The following is a 26315-nucleotide window of genomic DNA, read 5'->3' on the forward strand; positions in this document are numbered from 1 at the left end:
GAAGCCCTCACTGACTGGAATCAGTATCACTATTTTGTGAAAGATCAATTGGTTTATTTTGTTTTTTTTGCCTTTGAATTGTCCTAAGGGTGATTACTGCATAGTTGCATGATTTATGGTGATGGGGTTGCTGCTGGTTAACTCACTGTTGGAGTAAATGTCAACCTGTCTACAATCAGATCAGCATCACAGTGATCGAGGCCCGGCAGCTGATAGGCCTCAACATGGACCCCGTAGTGTGTGTGGAGATTGGAGATGACAAAAAATACACGTCTATGAAGGAGTCAACCAACTGCCCGTACTACAACGAGGTGAGACTTTGTACGCTTTAAAAACTCACACTGGAGGAATGCAACTAGAAACTAAATATGAACTTCCTTTTTAACTCTTAATGCTTCACTCTGTCCCTACTATTCTTCACATTGTTTCCTCATACAGACACTTTCCAAGGCTGAACCAATTTCTCTATGCGGTATTCAAGTTATGCTTTTAATTTGACATAAACTACCCTAAATAACATTCTGGCCAACTTTGACGTTCGACTGAGATTTGTTGTTGAAGCAGGTTGAGATTAAATTCCAACTAACGATATCAATTACATATGACTTAACTTTAGAAAGATATAGCACTGCTACAGTATATAAAATAGATTTTACTGTAAATACAGTACAGTGTCTGTATTGAAGATGATGTCGATATTTGAGAGCTTAACTCGTGGATGATGAGTCTTCTGTACATTATCTAAAGACAATTACATTCTCTGAGCTGCAACACAAACACACAACAAGGCTTAACTAATGCCAATAAAACAAGAATTGTCTACTGACTTTAAAACGCTACACATAAAGCTTTTAACTAGAGAGTTTTTGCCAACTCTGAGTGTTCCTGAACAGCAGATAATCTCTCTTGTTGGGACGTGTTGGTAGTGGTGAGGGTCACTTAGAGCTCAGCCTCTGGGTTGTATCCTGCAGGGACAGGATGTGACAGTGTGTCTGCTATCGATCCCTACTGTTTGTCTGAAAGTCTCCTGTGGACACACAAACTTGAAACCTGAGTGCTCAAGATAATAGTCTCGCCTCGTATCCAGACCCTCCAGTCTGTGCTGTTTCAGATAGGTGCACACTTTTCAGGACTCGTGATCTGAAATCATGCTCGCTGATAATATTGCAAAAACTACATCATCATGAGAAATGTACTGTAACCCCATTTCATCACCTTTTTCCTTGTCACTCTTGGTTTTCGTTTCGTAAATAAATATTTTATCCTGACTTAACAGCACAAACCTGGAGTTTTGACTTACCTGCAAAATACCAAATGCAATTGTGAGTGACGTGATAATATGTCCATGGCTGAGATGTCGCCTGAAGCAAAGTCAATGATGTACAGTTCTGTAGAGTCTGGCTATCCAGTGTTATTCTTTGTATCCACTGTGAACAAACACTAACAGCAGATGAAAATAACAAACAAAGAGGAACTACAAAGGGATCTCATGAGACAAATCTGAATTCTTGTGATGTCTGTGTACCCTGCATAGACGCTGCCTGTAGTAGAGTTGCATAGCTAGGCGACAGTATAGTTGTACCAATACACTGACACCTGAAGACATACAGAAAAGGTATGACAGATGTTTGATATTGAACTTATTTCTTTTCAAGCCGCCCATCTTTGCCTGTAAAGAACTGAAAGCTTGAGGGGTTAGAGCTTTGATGTGGCTACGATATGAGCTGAGCTGATGTTTCAGTTCATTCCCTCCGTTCCTTAGTTGAACTCTGCACTGAAATCCTCTGAACTTCAAAGTTACCTCGCACATTTTACTCCCAGAGCAAATCTGAAAGAAGACTTTGTTATCCAGCAGTATAAGGGAATGCATTTTTTTAATGGGCAAACCTTTGTTCTCTACTCTTTGCAGTATTTCGTCTTTGACTTCCACGTCCCTCCTGACGTCATGTTTGATAAGATCATCAAGCTCTCGGTAAGTAATGCCTACCCCAAAAGTGCACACTGCAATACTGCTAAACAAACCCATTTTTTTCCCCCCTAAAATTACTATTTGAATATCAATTGCTCACTGCGTGTTACCTTGAATTCTTGAAGACAACTTTGTTTGTCTCGCATCCTTCCAGGGAAAAGGAGAATCCGAAAGACTGAGAGAAGTCTCGATGAATTATAGTAAATGGAAGCCAGGTTTAACAACAGCAAAACTATATCAGACGATCATTGACAAACTCTCTATGCAGTGTCTCGTGCAGTATAATCCAAGTCTTGTTTATCCAGTTGCATGCTCACTACTCCCAAAACACGTGCATCTTTGCTAAAACCGTACTATTTAAAACACTCCCATCTTATGCTTTCGCATGCGCGCTACGAGCCTTCAAGAGTTCAAGGTAACATGTGGTGAATAATTGATACACAAATGGTCATTTAGGGGGTGAAGTATATTTACTGCACAGAGAAGAGAAGATATTACTGCTCTTTAGTATGTATAAATGAGTGTGAAGACATTAAAAGATATTGCCGGTTATTGCATCAGCATACTCACCCTCACCAGTAGGAAAAAGAAAGAAAATAAAGCTCCTGAAAATTGCCAACACATCTTTTAGAATAATTGGTCTCCCCACTCCCAATCTGCTACCCCTCATTGACACTGCCACCACTCTCGGAGCACCGTCCATGGCACACAACCCCTGCTTCACGCTCCTCCCCTCTGGACGTAGATACAGACAACCAATCTGCAAAAAAACAACATGCTTTAGAAAGAGTTTTGCGTCATCAGCAATAACTGCTTTAAACAGCCTGGGCACACTGTAATTATCTTGTGTTGTTGTTGTTCTTTTGTTTATACAGTACCTTGTTTTGAATGTTATTTTTTTTCTACGGACTGTGAAAACAAATTCTCTGTAAAGAGGACAATAACGACTTAATCTGAATCTGCATTCATTTGGATAATTGATGATCTGAGAGAGAAGCTTGTTTTTAATGGGAAATGGTGAAGACGCTATGCAGCCCCTTGTTAAACATTAAGTCCATAGCAAGCTGTTTCCCTTTAACGCTCACACTTTAAAATTATTTATTAACTTTTCCAATACTGTAGTGCTCTTTGTTTTAACATTTCATTCTCAATTCTGTCTGCGTAGGTTATTCATTCTAAAAATCTTCTTCGAAGTGGTACATTGGTGGGAACCTTCAAGATGGATGTAGGGACCGTTTACTCTCAGCCCGGTAAACTACAAAGCTGTAGCTCCAATATGAATCTAATAACTGATCATAACATACATGCATAGTCTAAAGTTGAAATCCATTCGTTCTTGTGTTGATTGTGAAGTGAGACTGGATTAAATAATAGCTGTGAGTTATTAACTAATTGATTTACATCTATCCTAGAACATCAGTTTTACCACAAGTGGGCCATCTTGTCTGATCCTGATGACATAACAGCGGGGTGTAAAGGGTATGTGAAGTGTGACATCGCCGTGGTCGGGAAGGGCGACAACATCAAGACCCCACACAAGGCCAACGAGACCGATGAAGACGACTTAGAGGGGTAATGAGCTGTTACTGGTGTGTTTCAGATTTCATTGATTTTGAAGTATGCTGAGTTCAATTAAAATTTCCGTGACGAATTTTAGTGGTGGAAAGTGGTAAAACAAATATAATAATATATGTGCAGATTATTCCATATAACAGACGTTTTAACAGGTTTGTTTGCCTCATTTTCTTTATTTCAAAGATTTGTTTTAGAGTATCTCTTACAGTATAATAAGTCAAATATTTGAGTACTTTGAGTTTGGTAAATAAGTATCCTAAAACCAAATGTTTATAAAGCTTATTCCACAATCTTTACCTTTCTTGCAATGTAAACATTAACTCCACAATCCTGTCTCTGAATGAGTTTTTTGTGCTGCTGTTTGTTTCCAGGAACCTCCTGCTCCCAGAGGGCATCCCAGCAGAGAGGCAGTGGGCCAGGTTTTATGTGAAGATCCATCGCGCTGAGGGACTTCCTAAAATGAACACCAGCATTATGGCGAACGTGAAGAAGGCTTTCATAGGAGAGAACAGAGACTTGGTGGATCCCTACGTTCAAGTGCAATTTGCCGGGCAGAAAGTAACTCCCTCCACATCCTGCAGTTTCCTATTCTTTGCTATAGCTTCTAGTGGGGTTATTACTCCCTGAGGGAACATTCTTGCTCCCCTAGAATATGTGGTTTTGATAATGCAACCATACATACACATACATACTGTATGTATATATATATATTATCATAAGGGAGCAGCATGTATGTTCAATTCAGCCTTAAGTACTATGCTTTGAGTGTTTGAGCTTGAGATGTACCATTACATCGTCCAGTCAGCATTTATGAGCTGGTGATTCAGTCTTTTTGCATCTGAAGAGTCTGAGGAAGCAGGCTTCAAGTAAGTAATGTAGAGAAAGCGTCTTGAAGGATTGGGTCACATTTTTGTTTAGTGTATCTTATTATCATAATTGCAACGTCCATGTGTACTTTGAAGGGGTTATTGGTTGCTCCTGTCCATATTTGCTGCAAAGAAATCCCGTCCCAAAGGGATTTCAATGTAAATGAGGACAAAATCCTTCTTTCCCTGCAAAAGATACTTCTTAAGTACAGACTGAAGCTAATATGAGGTTTCTGCCGCCTGAATTAGACAAATTAAAATGAGTATTTTGCTGCTTTACAGGCTTTTTAGTATGAAATTCCCTCTTTGTGTTTCAATGGATAGAGTTTTCTTATTGAGACATGGCAGAGGGACAGTAACACAAAGACACATTTTTGTACTTAAAGAACTGCAACTTTAAAAGATAGCCACTTGATTTGTCCCACTCAGACTGCTGAAGCCTCATATGAACTCTTAAATTGAAATTGCTTAAGAGGGTCTTGAAAAAATGTGAACCTATCTTTTAATTAAGCAATTCACATTTACTCCTGAACAAACGTTTTCCCAATGTTCTACTGGGCAGAGGGTACATATAGATGAAGTAGAATAGATCCTTTAAAGTTGTTAGTATTTAAACAACAGCATCATCTACTATAACATAAGGACTAGAGCCACATAACTGCTCACTACAAATGTGATTGTTTTTTAGACCGTGTAGTTCAGTGTTACTCCTTCATGTGTCTCCAGGGGAAGACTTCAGTCCAGAAGAGCAGTTATGAACCGATCTGGAACGAGCAGGTCGTCTTCACCGAGCTGTTCCCTCCACTCTGCAAACGCATGAAGGTCCAGATACGAGACTCGGATAAGGTCAATGACGTCGCCATAGGAACTCACTTTGTTGACCTACGCAAAATATCAAATGATGGTGATAAAGGTAGGTCAACACACACACAGTTGGTCTCATTAGCATTGATTAGCTGTCAGGTACGTTTATTAGTCAGTCTTAACTAGTTAATATTTTACTGTATGTGGTAATTAGCTGTGCTGTGTGAATCGAACTCCATGACCCACCTGACCCTTTGCTAATGGCTCTGTGAATTCAGGGGATGACATTCAAATTAACTTGCAATCAATACATACATTAGCATAAATCAAAGTGCAATATCCATTATGAAGAATTTTCGTAATTGCCTGGGGAAAATTCCCCACAAACCAGTAATACAGTCCCATTTCTAGCAGTGGCTGGAGTTTCATTTTATTCACAGAGGAAAAACTGTTGAGCATGTTTAGTGATTTCCACCATTACTGATCAGACAATCAAGCGTACAACCTTACAGAAACTCCACACATTATAAACGTATAATGCTAAAACACAGTAAACCGCACAGCAATGAGCTTAAAGCCAAATTCAAGCCAAAATCTCATTAAATTATTTTAAATCTGCCTTTAAGCAATGGCAGGCCAACAATTTGCTACGATAGAACTGGCTCTAGTTAAAAGTTCAACCAGATTTGAGGACAATTTTATGTTGTCCAGATAAAGATATGGACTCTAAACCCAAATGACTAAAACTGTCTTAGACGAATATGTGCTGTCTGGCTTTTTGTTTGTTTGTTTGCTTCTGTTTTGCTGGGCAGGGGTGGGAATAGCTAGTGTTTGATGCTAGGGATGTAGACACTTTGAAAGACCTTCTATGTAATTGTCAAAGGATTATTGTAGATTACCACGTCATTTCCTAGAGACATTTATTTTCCGTTTTCCAGGGTTCCTGCCCACCTTGGGTCCAGCTTGGGCCAACATGTACGGTTCCACGCGTCAGTACACTCTGATGGACGAGCACCAGGACCTCAATGAGGGTCTTGGAGAAGGCGTGTCCTTCAGAGCCCGTCTCCTGCTCTCCATCGCTGTGGAGATCCTTGACACCACTTCACCTGAGCTCATGAGCTCCACTGAGGTGCAGGTGGAGAGCGTCTCCAACATCTCAGAGGTGAGAAGACCTGACTGCACACACAGCGAAGTGGTTTTTGGATGGTCTTTTTGGTGTAAGTAATTCCAGGACATTGGTAGGAAAATGCACGAAAAAATAACAGTACATTTTTGTAAGATATCATATGAACCGTTGTATGAGGATACGTTGAAATGTCCCTCCAACATCATCACTTAAAACACAATGATCTTGCAAAACAGTTCCAGTATCCTGACTTGTGATCCATGAGAACAACATGCTGTTTGACCTCTCCTGACCTCCTGACCCTCCATAAACAGTGTAATGCTCCAATCCACTATAGCATGTGTAGTTACCTACTCATCAGTGAAATAAGAAACCTTAGATGCTTTGCCTCGGGGTAAGCTTGTTAGCTATTTTACCTATCTATAAATGTGTTCATCAATGGATTTGGATCATTTACATGGATGGAATGGAGTTGCCCATTTCACTTTGGATGTGAAACAAAAAAACGATATTGTCTATCTGGTCCAGATAATCGTGAGCTGGCTCCGGTCCATTTATGGTAGTCCAATTCAGTTTGGATTGGATTGTGCCATTGATTTCAGCTACATCTTTTCTGGGCTTGCCCTAAAGTTAAAACATTTTAGAGGTAGTATTTCATTCATTTAATGTAATTTGAGTTGTTCTGAAACTTCCCTTAAACGGCCTTATGAGACTGAGCAGGCTTTAATGTTTTGTATAGTTATTGCCAAAAGGGTTATTTTGAGGAAATGCAATTGTTTTAAGAAGTGGCTCAATGTTATGGTCTTTATTTGGAGGACACTAGGTACTTATCATACGAACATAATGTAAATGTGTTATGATTTGGGTAAAACGACTCTGCTGCAGCTAAGTAGTGTACGCCACGCTGTATTGGCTACTAATTCAGAGAGGAGGCCGGTAGAATGTATGTGTTAAGAGAACTACAGAAAAGAGAAGATTCAGTCATTCTTCCACAGACTCTACAATAAAATTAATGCATTTCAATCTAATCAAATGTTTTTTTTATTGCGCTTCTCCTCACTCCGTCAGAGCGCCACTGGGAAGATAGATGAGTTCTTCCTCTTTGGTTCCTGCCTGGAGGCCACCATGATAGACAGGAAGATTGGTGACAAAGCGATAAGTTTTGAAATCACAATAGGTAAATAAACCTTTCCTTCACCTTGTTAATATTGACCTGCACTCCACACTTTTACAATTTGTCAGAGAGACGTGACAAAGAAAAAAATCGATTTACACCGTAACCAAGCAAACTCCACTTCTGCCCGCTAACAGGTAACTATGGCAACCAGATAGATGGCATAAGCAAGCCTTCATCGACAAAGAAGAAGAAGAAAGACGGTGAGAACGAAGAAGAGGAGAATGAGCTCATACAGAACTCCAGTGAGGACGAGGCGGACGAGGACGGGGACCTGGTCTCTGTCTCCTCCACTCCTCCAATGAAGCCTGTCATCACCGACAGGTCAGGGGTCACAGGGGTCACAGGGGTCACGGTTCGAGGATGTTTAGAAAGCAATTGTAACAATTTAGGGTGTTGGACTGTGAACCAAGTCGTTTTTTGTACTTTTTTAGGAATTATTTCCATCTTCCCTACTTTCAAAAGAAGCCGTGTGTCTACATCAAAAGCTGGTGGCAGGACCAGAGAAGACGACTTTACAACTCCAACATGATGGACAAGATCGCTGACAAGCTGGTCAGTATACAGCTTTATTACCGATATGCAAAGGTTGGCTCAGATGGCAAGATTGACTTTACTTGCAGTAATAGCAGTAATAACAAAACTAAGAGTCTATAGTCCTGCTACAGTAGCAGCTTTTTGAGGAAGTATTCAGGCGCAGCGGTGCTTTGAATCATCAACATGCTTACATTCTCACAACGGCAATGTTAACAAAGTGAGGTTTCGGAGGTTTAGCGTGTTAGCATGGTGAAGCAGCTGAAGCTGATGGGAATGTGAGTGTTTCAGGTATGTAGTCATGAACCGAGGGATTGGGGAAATCTTGCGGGGATCATGAATGTCCATCTGATCCATCTGATAGCTATCAAAATAGTTCACTTAGAACCGCAAATGTCAACCTCATGGTGGCGCTAGAGGAAGAGTCAAAGGATAATTAAAGTCCATAGGATTTATCCTCTGGGCATAAATGTCTCTATAACATTTCATAGCAGGCCATTGAATAGTTGTTGAGATGTTTGAGACCATCTCATATTGTTATTCCCAGAACCATGTTGCTACAATGGCTAAAAAGATGGGAAATATAGGAAAATTTAGTACAAACAAATCTAGGGATAGAAATGTTAGAAATATAAGTTATATTGTCTCTATCATAGATAAATTATCCACTACACCATCTACAGTTGTGTTCCTTTCTCGTCAGCCATGTGTCTACATCAAAAGCTGGTTGCTTAATGTGCGTATGCCAATAATGTCAAAATGATACTATAGTAGTTAGTAGTATGTGTATGTTGATATGGGGCATTTTGCATTTGTAAAATATGTTTTGGATAAAAACCATATGAGTACTAACAACTTGTTTTGTCCTAAGCTCCAATATGTTTGTGTCCGGACAGGAAGAGGGTTTAAATGACGTTCAGGAGATCATTAAGACGGAGAAGGCTTTTCCAGAGCGCAGACTCAGGGGAGTGCTGGAGGAGCTCAGTGTCGGCTGCAGGCAAGATACTTAGAAATAATATTGTCATTGTGACTTAGTGGTCATCACAGATACAGAGTTTCTCCTGATTCTGAAAGCTGTACTGTAAGACCTAAAACTGTTTAGTGCTCATTAGCCAATTTTGCATGTAATGCTGTTCAATTTTTTTTCAAAATGCACATTAATGACTACAAGCAGCTTCATTAATGACCCGGACACAACTGACGACAGCAGCTCACTGCACTGAGACATTTTAAAACACAGTCATTGTGACTGTCATGGTGACAATCACAGAGCAATAAGATATATAGAGTCGAGTCACGTTCATGTTTTATTCTCTGTATTCTTGTGGTTATTTCCAGTCGGTTTGTGATTCTGGCTAACAAGGATGTGAACCAGGCAGGCCGAACCAAACTGGATCGAGAGCGGCTCAAGTCGTGCATGAGAGAGATGGTATGATTTATATTTTATCAAATAGAGAAAGCAGAGAAGCAGCGTGAGTGATAGAGGAGAAAATGAAGCAGTGATTAATCAATTTGGCTGCGTTTCAGTCTCAAATCCCAGCGCCTTAGTGAGTAAATAGTTTAGAGTCCCTGTAAAGGCCACACAGGGAAATTAATTTTTGTAACACATTCACTCCCTTGAATACTTCTTTGTCTACATTTGCATGCATTTGCAATACTGTCACATTCTTATAACTGTTTCATATTCTGATTCAAGTTTGTATTTGATTGCAAGTAGACTTTTGATTTGTTTCAAGAGGAAATGCAAAGGAATTACAAAGTGTTCTGTAAGGGTTAGGGTTAGGGTTAGGGTTAGGATGTAACCCTATGGATGTATAGAGACTCCATGAAAAAGCATTTAGAAATCAGCAAAATGTTTTTGGGTCGATACTTTCTGTTTAGTCTTAAAACAAGTTTCTTGGAACCACAACATTTTTCATATTTTTAAGATCCACTCATGCGGTTGTTTGAATTGAACCCAGCTATGATGTGTGCATGTGTGTACATTATGTATATATGTATTCTGCAGGACAGCATGGGCCAGCAGGCCAAGCAGATCCGAACTCAGGTGAAGAAAAACACAGTCAGAGACAAACTCAAGCTGGTGCAGAACTTCCTGCAGAAGCTCCGTTTCCTTGCAGACGAGGTACTGTACCGAACCCTAACCCCGTACTTCAGGTACAGAACTGACACAGCATGAGTGCATAGAACTATTAATGCAGACACAATACACAGTAAATAAGCATTGTACATTGATCCCCTATCAATCGATCCTATCTATTTATCTTGTCCAGCCTCAGCACAGCATCCCAGATGTTTTCATCTGGATGATGAGCAACAACAAGCGCATCGCCTACGCCCGGATTCCTTCCAAAGACATCCTCTACTCCATAGTGGATGAGGAGACGGGAAAAGACTGCGGCAAAGTCAAAGCTGTCTTCCTCAAGGTGCAATCATCTCCTCCTGCTCCTCTCTTGGTCAAACACTGTTAGTCATTAAAACACACTTTGCTAATTTGTAACCTTCGTAAATTAATGACTGCTCGTCATTCTCATGGCCAGTTAAAGCGGAAAACTTGTAAGATAAAGTTGTACTTTGCTGCTGGGTGCACTGTGAGATGATTAGTAGTGCTGAACAGTCAATATACAAGATACAGTATTGACAAGTATTATTGTGAATAGGCTTGTAAATCTATGACAGCTGCCGAGAGAGAAGCTCGAAAAATCAATGAGGTGGCGTCCTCATATTTATGGGTTGGGCCATGTTGCAACATTGTCTGCATAATGCTTAATGATTGAGTCGCCGTAATGATACCAAAGAAAGGTTGTGCTGTAATATGGACTTTCCTGTGTTCATTCAGTCCACTGTTGTTGTAATCTGTGCCCACAGCTGCCTGGTAAGAAGGGGTTTGGTCCTGCCGGCTGGACAGTTCAGGCTAAGCTGGAGTTTTATCTGTGGCTCGGCCTCAACAAGCAGAGGAAGGACTTTCTCAATGGTCTGCCTAATGGTTTTGAAGAGATCAAATCTGCTAAAATGGACCACGGTCTTCACTCTGTCCCCCCCGTCAGCCTTGTCTACAACAGTAAGCTCTTGAGTATATAAGTTTAAATTCATTATTGTTGTTCAGTAGTTTTACTTTTCTTTATTGATCATTAAGTTTTAACTCTAAAATCAATTGGAGGCAAAACGCAGAAAAACAAACTCACTCAGAAGTCAACATTTGACTCCCATTGATCGCTTTTACTTTGTTTTTCACTTTTCTGACTTCTGTAGCAGATCGCTAACAAAGGGTTCTGATTGTCAATTAATGTGATGTAACGTTTGTACGTCCATCAGTGAAGCAGGTGTTTCAGCTGAGAGCACACATGTACCAGGCTCGCAGTCTGTTCGCTGCTGACAACAGTGGCCTGTCAGATCCCTTCGCCCGGGTCTTCTTCTCCACACACAGCCAGGTTACTGAGGTAGGACCATGAATGAGTGTGTAAGTAAACATACATACATAGTTTGTGTGTATGTGTGAACTGAACGAGTGTTTGTATTGAAGCTCAGTCCACGGGGACTTGGCACTTGGACCAAGTACTGAGCGTGGAATGGTAGCTGGAGAGGTGCCAGTTCAACTCCTGGGCACTGCCGAGGTTTTGTGCTGTGATGTGTACATGTGTGTCAATACAAGTTGATTTGATTTGATGTGTGTGCTGCAGATCCTGAGCGAGACTCTTTGCCCTACATGGGACCAGCTGCTGGTGTTTGACGATGTGGAGCTGTTCGGGGAGGCCAGTGAGCTGAGAGATGACCCTCCAATCATTGTCATTGAAATCTATGACCAGGACACTGTGGTAGGATCTTGCTCCATGTGAATGAACGGATGCATCATTGAGACACCGATTAATAGACGTGTCAATGCTTGTTAAGCAGTTTTAAAGCATTTACTTTGCGCAGAGAAGTCTAAAAGTGCTTTGCTTCTCCTTCCCTCATGTGCTGACTGTCTGTACACCTTTGTTTCATTCCACCCCACCCATCACCTTATCTCTGGCCTTGCTCATGCTGTGCTGGCTAAATAGAGTGTGAAAGCATTACTGCTGTAAAGACCGTGTTGAATTAGATGTTCTAATAGCTACCGGATGCTGTTAGCTGATATAGCATGAATTGTCAGGTTCATCTAGCTGCTGATGAGCTCTGGAACAAACTTGCATGTACCTCCTCCATTTCCCCTCTCTCACTTTATAACAGCAGTAGCTGCAGGAGCATTAATGCCTCGTAATACTCAACTACAAAATATAGATACAAAAAATGCTGATGTAGGTATCTATTTAATGAGTACGCCTTTGTCAGTGAGTGTGTTTGTGTTATATAAGACTGAGTTTTTGCTGCAAGCTTTCCCTCTCAAATTTCACATTTTTTAAGCCTTCCGCCACTTTGACTAATACTGACACCAAGTGGCTGCCATAGGAACTGCACTTCCCTCACCCGTGCTTAACTCCCTTCCCTTGTCCCCTGACTGTCTCGACTGCCTGCTGTCACAATGTGGTCTTCAGGGCAAGGCGGAGTTCATAGGTCGCACGTTTGCGAAGCCCACCATCAAGATGTGTGAAGAATACTACGGCCCCCCGAGGTTCCCACCACAGCTGGAGTACTACCAGATCTACAGAGGGAACTGCAGCGCTGGGGAACTGCTGGCTGCCTTTGAGCTTCTGCAGGTAACAAGAAAACACACACAAATGAATGAATGCGTTGACATACGCATGCACACACATACATTAACACTTAGAAATGAATACATTATTTTTCATATACATGCACCCATACATGCAACTCCGTAGGGTCTTCTTGAGAGATTCATTGTCACTGCTAAACAGTTTGGTTTGGTTATAGTTAAGAGAGAAATGACAATTAAAAATTATCGATATGCTTGCACTATTCACCCAAAACAGGGACCCATCACAAAAGTACTTCTCCAGAGTACCACACAAACTCCACACGGTGCCTTTAATGATGTGGAGCATGTACAAAAGATAATTTCTCTCTGCCAAGCAGTCTGTACGTCTCTTATCTAGGGTTGCAAAGGGTCGATACATTTCTGGAAAATTTCCTGGACATTTCTGGATGTTTTCCAACGGAAGTCCAGCTCAAAAAATGTAGTAATTTTGCAGATTTTCAAAATAAAAATCATACCTTTTTAAGGTGCAGGATGTAGGATCTGGCGACATCTAGCAGTAAGGTTACAGATTGCAACCAACTGAGATTTCTCCCAATTACCAAGTATGTAGGAGACCTACAGTACAGTGGCCTTCTCTAGAACCAGTGTTTGGTTTTTCTGTTCTTGGCTACTGTAGAAACATGGCGCTGGCTCCACGAAGAGCACTCCATGTAGTTATAAACTGGTAATGAAAACACAAGGAGTCTTATTTTCAGGTGATTATACACTAAATAATTCATACTTATTATTTTTGTATGCCATCACTGCCAATAGATCCCCCTAAATGCTACACACTGTTTCTTTAATAGTTAACTTATTTGGGAGGAAAAAAGCAATTCTAAGTCTTATTGCGTTTTTTGGGCTAAACGTATACATATGTAATTGTAACCATGCATTGCAGTATGTAGCGCAGTCTTTCATCTCATGTACAGATCATTTGTCAGCATCCCATTAAATATGAATTTAGCTTGGAAAATGAAGATGAGACATTAGAGTTTGATATTAAATATATTTCAACTCAACTAAATTGTTGGGATTTTTTAAAATATCTATCATCTATTGTAAATACAGCCTGAGCAAGTAACTCATTGAAGTTATTTCACGTTGATTCCCATGGGAAGTTTCCATCACATACTCCTCTTACTTGTTTACTATTTTGATAATCACTCTGTATTACTTCATTCCTTTCCTTCTATAAATATTTGCTTCTCCATTTTTTCCATGTCACCTCCATTCCTTTCCACTAATATATTCATTGTTTCTCCTTTGAAATATCTATTTGCCTCTTTCTTCATTCCTGTGCCTCCTCCTGCTCCTTACAGATACCTTTCGATGTGGAGGCGATTAGGCGAGCTCTGATCGCTGTCCATAACTTTACTGTTCCTCAAATAAAGGTGCTCTTTTCTTGCATTCTCTCTTTTTCATCCCACTTTGTCTTACTCTTTGGTTACTCTGTTGTCAGTGTTTGTACTGCAAAAACTTTTATCTCTACCAACATTACATTAACCTCTGCCTTCTCTGCATTTACTCAAAGTTTTCACACTAAGAAAAGACAGAATTAATACAAATATTAGGACTGTACTAAAGAAAACTGGTATGGTTCTCATGCTGTATCACAATACAGAAATCACAGAAACATTGCATACTTTTACTGTAAGGTTTATTTCGGCTCTCTCCTCCTTTATTAGATTGGTCAAGGAGGGAGGGCCGATCTTCCTCCACTTGAAGGGCCGACAGACTCGGAGCGTGGACCCATTCTGCCTGTGCCATTGGGCATCCGACCCATCCTGAGTCGCTACCGCATAGAGGTGAGATTTTAACCACCAGATCTCTTATTTGAGCTCCCGTTCAGCCTAATGCTGTTTTTTTTCTGGTTCAGGTTTTGTTCTGGGGCTTAAGGGACCTGAAGAGGATTAACCTGGCTCAGGTGGATCGGCCTCGTGTGGACATAGAGTGCGCAGGTAGAGGTGTGCAGTCTGTCCTCATCCAGAACTACAAGAAAAACCCCAACTTCAGCACCCTGGTTAAATGGTTTGAAGTGGTAAGTACAGCTGTTGATTTTACATTTAGACCCCTACAGAGGTGGATCTTGGATTATAGCCAGTTCCTTTCAACGAACATGAAACTTGACTTGAAATTGGTCTTACTGCCTTCACTGAACAGAAATACATATTGTAACGTATTGCAGGAATAATGCAAACATCTCATCTTTCTTTTCATCATCTCATCTCATCAACTTAATGTCTTAATTTTATCCCCAGGACCTTCCAGAGAATGAGCTTCTCCACCCTCCTCTCAACATCCGGGTGGTGGACTGCCGGGCATTTGGCCGTTATACCCTGGTGGGGACCCATGCTGTAAGCAGCCTGAGACGTTTCATCTACAGCACCCCAGACAAGACCTCCAACAACTGGGCCACTGCAGGTGCTAACACTCAAGTGAAGGACTATGTTTCTGTTATTGTGATATATTGTATTACTTTTAGTGAGGAGCCTATTAACTGTGGGATTTTGTGTGTGTTAGGAGAAGCACTGTGTTTCTATTGCCAGGTTTCATTTCCTTTATACATTTTACACTCAGAGTCAATTCATTTGAACCACGTAGAAGACATTCTTTTGTTCACTTCTTTGTCATTTCTGTGTTTGTTTTCGTTCTTTTTTCTTTCTTTGTTTTAACCTTTTTGAAATACCAGTTGGACATGGCTCCTGCAACACTTAGACAATACCAGGATATTGTCCATGAAGGAAGGTTAAAATAAACTTCAAGAATTACATTTAAATATTTCTGATTCAGCTCTCTGGTCACTAAAGAATGAATGTTCATTCTTTGTTAACTTTTGCTGATGTCTTCGCTTGCTTTCTGCCCTGACCACTTTTCCTGCCTCTGTCCTCCCTCCATCTCTTATCTTTCTTCCTCTCTCGCGTGTCCTTGACTGTCCTGTCCTCCTGCCACCTGCTGTCTTTGCCCTTCGGCCTCACTCCAGCTAAGCTAATGAATGGCTACATGGTCCTTGCCAATGGCGGCTCCCATCCTCGCTCCTCACCCAGCCTTTCCTCCCGCACCCTCTCTCGCCCCGCAGGTGACATCACCGTCAACACGGACGCAGACCCTCTGGTCCGAAAGATGGACACGGTGGTCAAATTAGACGCTGTAAGAAGTTCATTCACTGTAGAGCATTGCCTTCTAATTTCTATTGTACAATGTGTGTGTTTATAAATGTAAATAGTAGCACTGCTTCATGTCCAGTCCTTTTTACCTGCCTAGTCTGTACATGTGCATCATCCATCGTGTGTATTAACCCTTGTGTTGTTTTATGTAACGCTCCCTATGATAGACGTCTGACGCTGTTGTAAAAGTTGACATGGTAAGTAATCGTTCTTATAGAAATTTGGCGATAAAAATATGTGCTGAAGTTAACTGGTGCTTCATTGTGCATTAAAACTGGGCTACTGATAGTCACTTAATGATTCTGAACTGTTTCAACAGACCGAGGAGGAGAGTGACAAAGACAAGAAGAAGAAGAAGAAGAAAAAGAAGGGAGGAGTGGAGGAAGAAGATGAGACGGATGAGCGAGTGCTGGACTGGTGGTCCAAATATTTTGCTTCAATAGAGACACTGAAGGAGGTTCGTCTATACTATTCTTGTATGTTCTATTTACATCGACACATGTGTCTGTTATTGCCCTGACAAGTGAAGTCCTATTAGACTCATAACGTTTTCTTGCCTGGTTTTTCAGACCCTCAGAGCCCAGGAGACCGCTCAGGCAGAGGCGGAGGAGAGAGAGGACCTGGAGATAGCTGCGGAGGCCGGAGGTATTGAACCCTAATCAGCTGGGCTGCCTGCCAGTGTGCTCAAATGTCTGCTGCTTTGATATCTTTTGAAGGGATATCTCACTGATTTCGGCTTCTACGTTCAGGATTCTACATTGACGTTTGAAAGAATAATTCTCAGTTGTTTATTCATTTTGAGTTGATAGCCCTTAGGATGAAGGAAATACAGTTCTGTCAACTGCACTGCCTGAGATAGCGTAGAGAAATTAGTTTTGTGCTTTACTCATGTCAGTCAAAGAAATGTACTATGGTTGATCCCTAAATCACTCCCTATTTACTGTAAATTATAGTGCACAATATTTATTATCCTTGATTATATTTGAGTGTCCCGTTGTGGAATTGATGCTCTTTATTTGTATGCCCCCGCGCGGAGGCAGCGTGTTTTCGGGTTTTCTGTCCATGTGGTTTATTCGCGTTTAACACATTTTTAAATACTAAAAACCTGCTAAGAATCTGTATGTCGTATAGATGTGCGACATCGCACAAGTTCTGTTTACAATCCCACAATGCAATGCAACACATGACGATGACTCGTAAATATCCAAAATACCAATTTACTCACTTGTAAAGGCAGTAGTGAATGAGGGACTGATTTCAGTCATAGCGTTTGTCTTGAGATGCAGTTTGAGCATAAAACGCACAGAAGAATTGTTATGTGCTTCCTGCTCTTCATCTCTTTGCTCCCATGGATTCATCCTTCATCCTTGCTTTGAACATGAGTCAAACATTATCATATTCATGACCATTTCCCACATCAGCATGACCTCCCAGCTCTGCTGCACACATGAAAGCTGGCTCGAACAGACCCACTGAATCAAACGATTACATAAATAATTACATAAATTATGTACCGTTATACGGCAATCCCTGCAGCGTAAAACTTCTTTAAAGGTGTAGGATGCAGTACAATAATTGATATAGTCAAATACAGCATCAAACTTTGATATTAACTGTAAACAATTGAGAAGATGGTGTTTGTGACAACAACTAAACTTAATATATTACCCATGAACCCATGATTTTCAGGTGGTAAGTTACTCTATAAGACAAAGTAATTTAATATTTTGTATTTTTGGTTCTTCGAGCCCATTTTAGCATTTGAACGTTTGACCTCGTTTACAACATGATTACTCACCTGATAAACACATCGGTCAGCTTTCATGTCGAGTGACACGTGTAGTGTGCAACCCTGCCACCCCTCTTCATGACTCCAACCCTACTTTGTCCACCTCCACTTTCACTCACCCCTCCAATCAGATATCAAACCTGATGACCTTCTTCTGAAAGGGTCCAAGACAAAGGACAAGTTCAAAGACAAGAAGAGCTCCAGGGACAAGAAGAAGGGTCAGGCTGCAGACGGCTCTGATAAACGACCGGTTAAATCAAAAGTTGATGAGCTGATGGTAAATATGTCATTCGCACGCTGACAAAAAATGAACCAGCACACATTAATAGACATGCAGAGACAAACACTTGATGTGTTCGTTTACCTATACAGGTGTACAACAAGGAACTGGAGAGTGAGTACGGAAACTTTGAAGACTGGCTTCACACTTTCAACTTGTACAGAGGAAAGGCTGGGGATGACGACGAACAAGCTATGGATGACGACAGGATTGTTGGCAGATTCAAGGTAGGAAAAAAACAAGTATTTTCCCAGCCTACATTAACTGACTGAAAATAAGTCTTGTCTTTTACCCTGATAATGTATTCTGTGACCCAGGGATCCTTATGCATGTACAAGCTACCTCTGTCTGAGGAAATCACAAGAGAGGCAGGATTCGATCCTAATATGGGCATGTTCCAGAGCATCCCACAAAACGATCCAATCAACGTCCTTGTCCGTGTCTATGTGGTCAGGGTGAGTGACCTCCTTATCATTTAAACCTAAAAAAAACTCACATCGTAATAAACAGAAACTGACAAATATTTCTCTTGATTTGGTCCGGTTTTCTTCTAGGCTGCAGATCTTCATCCTGCTGATATCAATGGGAAGGCTGATCCATATGTTGTCATCAAGCTGGGCAAGTCAGAGGTCAAGGACAAAGAGAACTACATCTCCAAACAGCTCAATCCTGTATTTGGCAAGTAAGTTGATAGATAGCTGCTCTTGATTTAGTTTCAGTTTATTTGTCATGTGTTGGTAGAGCAGGAGAAAAAAGTCTGGCTGTCATCAAAGAATGTTTTTGTGCAACAGCCTGAATCTGTTGCCCTTCTCACATTTGTTTTAACGCTTAATTCTTCTTCTCACCTGTTTGTCCTCTACTTGTTTGTGCTCAGATCGTTTGACATCGAGGCCACATTCCCCATGGAGTCCATGCTAACGGTGTCGGTGTACGACTGGGACCTGGTCGGCACTGACGACTTGATCGGAGAGACAAAGATTGACTTGGAGAATCGTTTCTACAGCAAATACAGAGCCACCTGTGGCATTTCATCCAACTATTCTGTGTGAGCCGCCTTGTCTTTTATCCTCTATATGTTTTTAGTTAATGGTTTAGTTACAGTGTCACCATATGAAACCCAAAACCTGTCTTTATTTAGTGTACTAAATAAAGGATAACATTTATAAATTATAGTAATAACAGAAATGTTGTAGTCACTCTCACATTATGTTTTTGTAGGCATCTCAAAAGCCTCAATTTATGCCCAATTAGCATAAATGTTGTCTTCTATATTTATGAAACGTATTGGCTTGAAGACTTCAGAAGTTCAATTACCTCTATGTTATCTATTGATGTCAGCCATGGATACAATGTTTGGCGGGACCCAATGAAGCCCAGTCAGATTCTGGCGAAGCTCTGTAAGGACGGCAAGATCGATGGACCTCATTATGGGCCGGGAGGCAAAGTCAAGGTGGCCAATCGAATATTTCTGGGACCTACAGAGATTGAGAATGAAAATGGTATGGCTGCATGTTGCTCCTAAAACGGTGATATCATATAAAAGTCCTACATCTGATTAAATGTCTTAAATAATTGTGGTACCAATGTAATACCATGTACAAGTGATTAGTAGTCTCTGATTTCAAAGTTGTGACGGTGATTTAATAGGAGTACAATATTTGGGGGGTTTTGTTGCAAAGAGATTGTTTTGTTTGATTGACTACTTTTATTCTTCCCTGTTACCGATAGGTACATAAAAAACCAACATCTCTTATATCATCAAACCGATTTCCCTTGATTTCAATGCTATAATCAAGGTAGAGTAGAAAAGAGTATTTGGTCTTCTATTGTGGATATGTTAATCCTACAAACGATGAAAGGGTCATCAGATGTTGCCAATAATCTAATGAATGATCTAATCACATTTGTTTACATTAACGTGAGGCTGTAAATGTCTGCATTGTTCAGATTTAAGTGTTTTGCGTTCCCTTTTGTTTGTGTCGATGTCTCAGGTCTGAAGAAGCAGACTGAGGAGCATTTGGCTCTGACGGTGCTGACCCACTGGGAGGAGATCCCGAGGGTGGGCTGTAAGCTCGTCCCTGAACACGTGGAGACCAGACCCCTTCTGAACCCCGACAAACCCGGCATCGAACAGGTAGGAAAGAGCCACGCTTGTCTGGAGTCGTGAAACAGATTGAAATGATGGTTGGACTGTATTTTGTTCTCTGTGCGTTCAAAGGGCCGTATTGAGATGTGGGTGGATATGTTTCCTATGGACATGCCTGCTCCTGGACCTGCGATTGACACAGCGCCACGGAAGCCAAAGAGGTAGGCCCGGGATGGAGAAAAAAAGACAAACATCACTAATAACTGTAAATCCAACGCAGATTTAATGGGAAAGATATTTGTTAATTGCATTTTTTGAAGTGTCTAAAGTTCAGTTTTTCCAACAGAATACGTAGTTTTATCCCCAGCTTAAGTTATGGTGAGTCTGTTTTACTAGTTAGCTCTCCATTTATTGTCAAATATAAGTCCAACTGTGTGCTCCTTCCTCCCCCCCTTACCAGATATGAGCTCAGGGTGATTATTTGGAATACAGACGAAGTAATACTGGAGGACGATGATTACTTCACTGGGGAAAAGTCCAGTGACATATTTGTCAGGGGGTAGGTACAGTGGGATGCGGCAACCAAGCCTCGTCCCGCGGGTGTGTGGATTTTTTTTTTTTTTGCAGTTAACCATTCTTTTTTTGTTTTGTTTCCATTTTGTTTTGTGCGTTTTTGTGTTGTTTGTGTTTGTGGTGTGTCTCCTGTCTGTCTGTCTGTCGTCCTCTCTCTCTCCTCTGGTCAATGCTCTGCTGCTGTCTAGCTTTGAGCTTCGTGTTGTTATTTGGAACACTGATGACGTAATTCTAGAGGACGATTCTTTCATGACAGGAGAGAAGATGTCTGACATCTATGTCAGGGGGTAAACACACGAATCCATCGCATGGCTCGTACAACTACCTCCCTTCCTTCCTCCTGGAGTCAATTATTTCTTCCCTTTCTCACTTCCTGTCTCAACCCTCCATCCAGCACGTAACCCTGCTTGTCTTAAACTCTCCAAATAGCACGCTTAAAACTTGCCAAATGAAAAATGAGTTCAGTCAGGATCAAACCACATAAACAACTTGTTGAGTACAAACATGATCATAGTCGTATATATGCCAAAATAATCCACAGATAAACTGAGATTGAAATAAATACATAAAGTGGTTAAAGTGGAAGAGAAATTGATATTCAACTGACATTATCATGACTAACTACAGTTTATTTATTTTTTATTTTATTTTATTTTGTTAAACTACAGTACAATTTCCTTTATTGTAAAACTTCTATTTTATTTACTTAAACTAAAATGTTTTGGTCAAACCTTTTATTTTGTCAAGCTAACATTTCGTTAACCTACTTGTTTCCCTTTTTTGTTAAACTATCATTATTTATTGTCAAACTACTATTTTATTTAATTTTATTTTATTAAACAATAATTTTATATTTTGTCAAACTAATATTTCCAAAGTCGTTTGTTTACGGTTTGGTCCTGTATTGTTGATTTTACTTGAAATTACTTTACATGCAGAGTATAAAGATGTTTGTGATTTCAATTTGATGGTGTTTGGAGCTTGTTGCATGTATATCAGTAAAGAATATGCACGGCAGTACGACAGAGCTCCAATGTGGACCCTTTTCATGGCAGACATTTTCACTTGTTTTAAGGTGCAGTTACATTAGTCTTCTGTCCAATGAATTTGCATGACATTGAACCCCCAAAAAATAAATAGGGAGTGTATGCCTTAATTCATTTATCATATGAACCTCCATTAAAGTGAATGGAAGACGCAGCAAATATTCACAGGCTTGCGACCATGTGACCATCGACGAATAATAGAAAAAGCAATGGGGTAACTAATAACATTAACAATTGTCCCAGTAAGCGACGTCAGTACAGAATGCACAATAATACCAGTCTACAGAACTGACACCTAAATGCAATGCAGACATTATTAATGACCTAAAAGGATATAAACTTAAACTCCGGTTTAAAGTTAGTAATGTCAGTGTTTTGAGGAGCCTCTTAAATCCTGCATCTATCTCTTAACAAAACTCATTTTCCCGTCAGCTGACTTGGTGCCACCCGTAGATGTGTCACCACAGGACTGCACTGTAACAAACTGGGTGCCATCCTCAAACAACCCTAAATACATGGAGGATAATAAGAGTATTCATGCAGTGTTGTAGAGTTAGTTGCCGACCAAACTGTCTGCATTGACAGTAAAGAAGGGAGGATGGGGTTGTTCCAGATGGATTTATGCGAGTGCATCTCAATTATCAAATCATAGCACTTGCCTTCACATTTTTCCGCTATTCACTGAGATGTTGCGCTTTGAGAACTGAGAGTACAGCTTCCCTCCTGTTCCCCCTCACTAATAAAGACTCACTCTACTGTGAATGAAAGCGCTCCAGTCGGCAGAGACTGACCTCATATCCAGATCCTCTGCTATCTGAACCCAGACACTAAAGATGAAAGTTTTTGTTTTTTAAGTAAAATTTCAGGTAAATTCCACTAATGGCATTTTTGCAAGCTTTGTGTATGCATGGCTTTGAAAATAGTGTGAAGCTCCAACATCAAATCAGGTTTTATGCATCATTCAACTTTTTTGTCATTATCTCACACACACATGAATCTGATTTGCTTTTGGGGAGCCACATTATGTGTTTTGATTATGACCTATTAGCATCATCTCTCTTGTTGGCACACTGGTACATTTAACCTGTCCTATGCTCTTGTTTAAATCAACACAATGAATATTCAGTAACTGACAGACAATTGCAATTCCCTTCTTAATATAACTTAGAAGTGCATGACTGACAAAATTAAACATCTATCCACTCATCCAAACCATGACGCTGTAGGTCAACCTAACTCTGATCTATCGTACTTCCTGCAGATGGCTGAAAGGGCAGCAGGAGGACAAGCAGGACACAGATGTGCACTACCACTCCCTGACTGGTGAAGGCAACTTCAACTGGCGCTTCGTCTATCCCTTCGATTACCTCATGGCCGAGGAGAAGATTGTAATCTCTAAGAAAGAGTCTATGTTCTCCTGGGATGAGACTGAATATAAGATCCCTCCTCGTCTCACGCTGCAGGTCTGGGACGCCGACCACTTCTCTGCCGATGACTTCCTGGGTGAGGCCTGATGGGAACAATTGCAGAACTTTCCATCTGATCTTCCACAACAAAAATGCTGAAGTGTCACCATCCTTTTTGTCTTTGACTATCACCACTCGCAGGTGCGATTGAGTTGGACCTGAACCGGTTCCCTCGTGGCGCCAAGACAGCCAAGCAGTGTTCCCTTGCTATGATCCGAAACGAGCATGAGCTGCCCACTATTTCCATCTTCAAACAAAAGAGGGTCAAGGGCTGGTGGCCGTTTGTAGCCCGCGATGAGAACGATGAGATGGAGCTAACGGTGAGTCAGTCATGAAATACTGAGCACATCAGCATGACCAAAGTCACGACTGCAGTTTGGCACCACATGTGAAATCATCATCTTGAAATTACTTTAAAAAATCATTTCAAAACAGCAGCTAGAACAAAGCAATAAACGCAATAACATTAAAGTACAAAGTACAGGAAAGTGTATGTCTAAACCTTTCCAAGAAAACACTATGTTCAATAAACTGGTGGTGGGTCCCAAGAAGATTGGAAACCTCTCCATTCATCTGACAGAACAGAGAACCAGATCGAAAGTATTAGTATACTCAAGGCATCGAGCTGATTGATTCATTTGGATATATCACATTATCATGTTGTCATTGCAGGGTAAGGTAGAAGCTGAGCTTCATCTGGTGACAGCGGAGGAGGCGGAGAAAAGTCCTGTAGGGCTGGGACGAAATGAGCCTGATCCACTGGAGAAACCAAAGTAAGATATTGACCTTTATTCAAAATATATATATATATGTATTTAAAACTCACAAACACACACACCTTTTTCACTATTCAAATTTGAGGATGGTTGTATGGTGCGGTCTCTTAAATCTCCTCCTCAAGGAAAACATCACAGTGCAAAAAGCAGTGAATCAAATGTTACAAATCACAATCAATCAGGACTTAATATTTGATAAACATGTGATTTGGGCTTTTTGCACTGTCAAAAGGCAGTTTCTCCTCCTACCATCTCTTCAACTGTCTCCCTCTGTCTCTCCCCTCCTTTCTGCGTGCGACTCCCCCTTTCTCCTTACCATTTCCTCCCGTTTTTGCCTCCATCCACATTCCTTCCTTCCTTACATCTTTCCTCCCTCTCTCTACCTCCTTCCGCAAAGTCGCCCGGACACCAGCCTTATGTGGTTTCTGGGCCCCCTGAAGGCCATTCGTTACTTCATCTGGCACAACTACCGCTGGCTGATCCTCAAGGTCCTGGGGCTGATACTGCTGCTGCTCATGCTGGGCGTCTTCCTCTACTCACTCCCTGGCTACCTGGTCAAGAAGATGCTGGGGGCCTGATGCGCTGGTAGCCTCCGCCCCCTCCTCCCTGTCTTTGCTTCTCTATTTAGACCCTTTGCATCCTGGATTTTCCTGTCCTAGCTCCTCCTCTCCTGTCCTGCCAAAACTCAGTCTCTTTGTTTTCTCTTGTTTACTCCTCTGTTGTCTCAGCAATAGAATAGTCTCTTTTTTTCTGCATCTTGTCTCAACTATTTGCTCAAGCCAGTGTCTTTTGCCACCAAGTGTCATTACACGTCTTAAGTGACCAACTGTTGGGTATAGAAACACACAGGGACGTTTTCTTAGGCATTGGAGAGCCAGGCAGCCACCACATGCCTCATGTACATATTCATCAAATAGGATGGATGGTAGAGGTGGGAAAGATTCACATGTTTCCAACTTGCAAGTTTTCACGATCATGGTTGATTATTAGAAATAATGTGCCTTGACAACACAACACAATACTCTTGAGTTTAATTACATTGAACGACAGGCAGCTATGTTTCTTTGGTTTTCTTTTGTTACAATGTGTTCAGGACAACTGCGCCTAAAAAAAGAGAATAATATAATGATCGCACAAGAATATGAATGAGTGTTTCAAGTGTTCTGTATCATATCCTTAATATGAATAAAATCAGGAGTTGAATTCAACTAAAATACAATAATATTATTGACAATGAAAGCATCAAACCCCTCAGAGGTACCAATGGTTGTCTGGTTAAAAAAAAAGACTGGAGCAACATCAGTGTTTGGAGTTGTTGGTCAGTCATCCATCCATTTTTATCAACATGTTATTAGGAATGTGAGCATGCTGTTGTAAAAAAAACATCTCCAAATAGATGCAACACGTCTTACTAACCACTAATGCCAGCTTTCTCTTTTACCCATGTTTCATCCCATTTCTCTCTCCCCTCACTCACCCTTCATTAACTCCTTCCTCCATCCACCTGCATGCCATCTTCACCAAATTCTTTACTTTCCTCATCCTAAAATCTCCATCCCTCTAGCCGCCCTGACACTACCTTCCTGTGGTTCCTGAGCCCACTGAAAGCCATCCGCTACCTGGTGTGCAACCGCTACAAGTGGCTGATCATCAAGATTGTGCTTGCCCTACTGCTGCTCATCATGCTGGGCCTCTTCCTCTACAGCATGCCGGGCTACCTTGTCAAGAAGCTGCTTGGGGCCTGAGAGGCTGCTGGGAGGACTGGGGGGGGGGGGGGTGGCCCGCCGGATAGATAGGGGAGCTCGTGGGCGCAAACCAGAAGGAAAGTACGAGGAGTCTCACCCACAGGAAGGGAGGCACAGGGAGGAGAAAGCGCTTTGGAAGTACGATTGCATTATTTTCTTCGCTCTATGGAGAGAGGCTGAAACCACCCAAAATTACTTTTTCCTCCAAGTCATGAGAAACACTAACTGTCTAATCCTCTATCCAACCTGCAGCAAGCCTAAAGAAACTAATGCTCAGTATCTGAACTCCTGACTACAAAGCAATCATTTTCTCTAGTGTTGTAACCCAGGATATTCTTCTTCCTTTCAAGCAATGTTACATGACAATGAATGTGTCTTTATCTGTTTATTCAACTTTTAATTTATTCATCAAGTGAAATCAGATTGCATGGACATTTATTTCAAGTGATGCTGTTGAATCTTAATCCCATTACTGCTACAATGTCTGCTGTTGTTTTAAGTTAATGGGCAACAAACGAACATTATGTTTGATAACGCTTTGCTTTAAACCCTCTTTTTAGCATTTATAAGCACTATATTCACATTTAATAAAGGGTTAACTGTATAACACACTATGAGTAGAAATAAGGACATTCAAGTGTTATTAATGTACAGTTATTGTCAA

General features: G+C 41.0%; 1 protein-coding gene across 1 annotated transcript in view; it reads left to right on the plus strand.

Moving 5' to 3' along the window:
• The window catches only part of otofa (otoferlin a), a gene marked incomplete at both ends in the record, with an annotated part of 65481 nt that extends 39830 nt beyond the window's left edge, over positions 1–25651 (plus strand). The window contains 38 exons of the mRNA XM_079180494.1: positions 180–311; positions 1910–1972; positions 3135–3219; positions 3382–3541; positions 3916–4102; positions 5137–5323; positions 6153–6376; positions 7409–7517; positions 7652–7838; positions 7949–8069; positions 8945–9045; positions 9387–9477; positions 10057–10173; positions 10322–10474; positions 10917–11109; positions 11364–11488; positions 11729–11863; positions 12563–12724; positions 14412–14531; positions 14603–14764; positions 14985–15147; positions 15803–15873; positions 16058–16087; positions 16210–16347; positions 16460–16535; positions 17811–17956; positions 18052–18186; positions 18277–18414; positions 18514–18641; positions 18834–19004; positions 19298–19458; positions 19951–20093; positions 20178–20266; positions 20506–20604; positions 22926–23167; positions 23272–23450; positions 23803–23903; positions 25471–25651. Coding sequence (XP_079036620.1) covers positions 180–311; positions 1910–1972; positions 3135–3219; positions 3382–3541; positions 3916–4102; positions 5137–5323; positions 6153–6376; positions 7409–7517; positions 7652–7838; positions 7949–8069; positions 8945–9045; positions 9387–9477; positions 10057–10173; positions 10322–10474; positions 10917–11109; positions 11364–11488; positions 11729–11863; positions 12563–12724; positions 14412–14531; positions 14603–14764; positions 14985–15147; positions 15803–15873; positions 16058–16087; positions 16210–16347; positions 16460–16535; positions 17811–17956; positions 18052–18186; positions 18277–18414; positions 18514–18641; positions 18834–19004; positions 19298–19458; positions 19951–20093; positions 20178–20266; positions 20506–20604; positions 22926–23167; positions 23272–23450; positions 23803–23903; positions 25471–25651 — 5205 coding nt within the window. The remainder of the gene's footprint in view (positions 1–179; positions 312–1909; positions 1973–3134; positions 3220–3381; positions 3542–3915; positions 4103–5136; positions 5324–6152; positions 6377–7408; positions 7518–7651; positions 7839–7948; positions 8070–8944; positions 9046–9386; positions 9478–10056; positions 10174–10321; positions 10475–10916; positions 11110–11363; positions 11489–11728; positions 11864–12562; positions 12725–14411; positions 14532–14602; positions 14765–14984; positions 15148–15802; positions 15874–16057; positions 16088–16209; positions 16348–16459; positions 16536–17810; positions 17957–18051; positions 18187–18276; positions 18415–18513; positions 18642–18833; positions 19005–19297; positions 19459–19950; positions 20094–20177; positions 20267–20505; positions 20605–22925; positions 23168–23271; positions 23451–23802; positions 23904–25470) is intronic.
• Positions 25652–26315: the final 664 nt, after the last annotated feature.

This window comes from Pholis gunnellus (genome assembly GCF_910591455.1).
Source record: "Pholis gunnellus genome assembly, chromosome: 19".
In the NCBI taxonomy this organism is placed as follows: domain Eukaryota; kingdom Metazoa; phylum Chordata; class Actinopteri; order Perciformes; family Pholidae; genus Pholis; species Pholis gunnellus.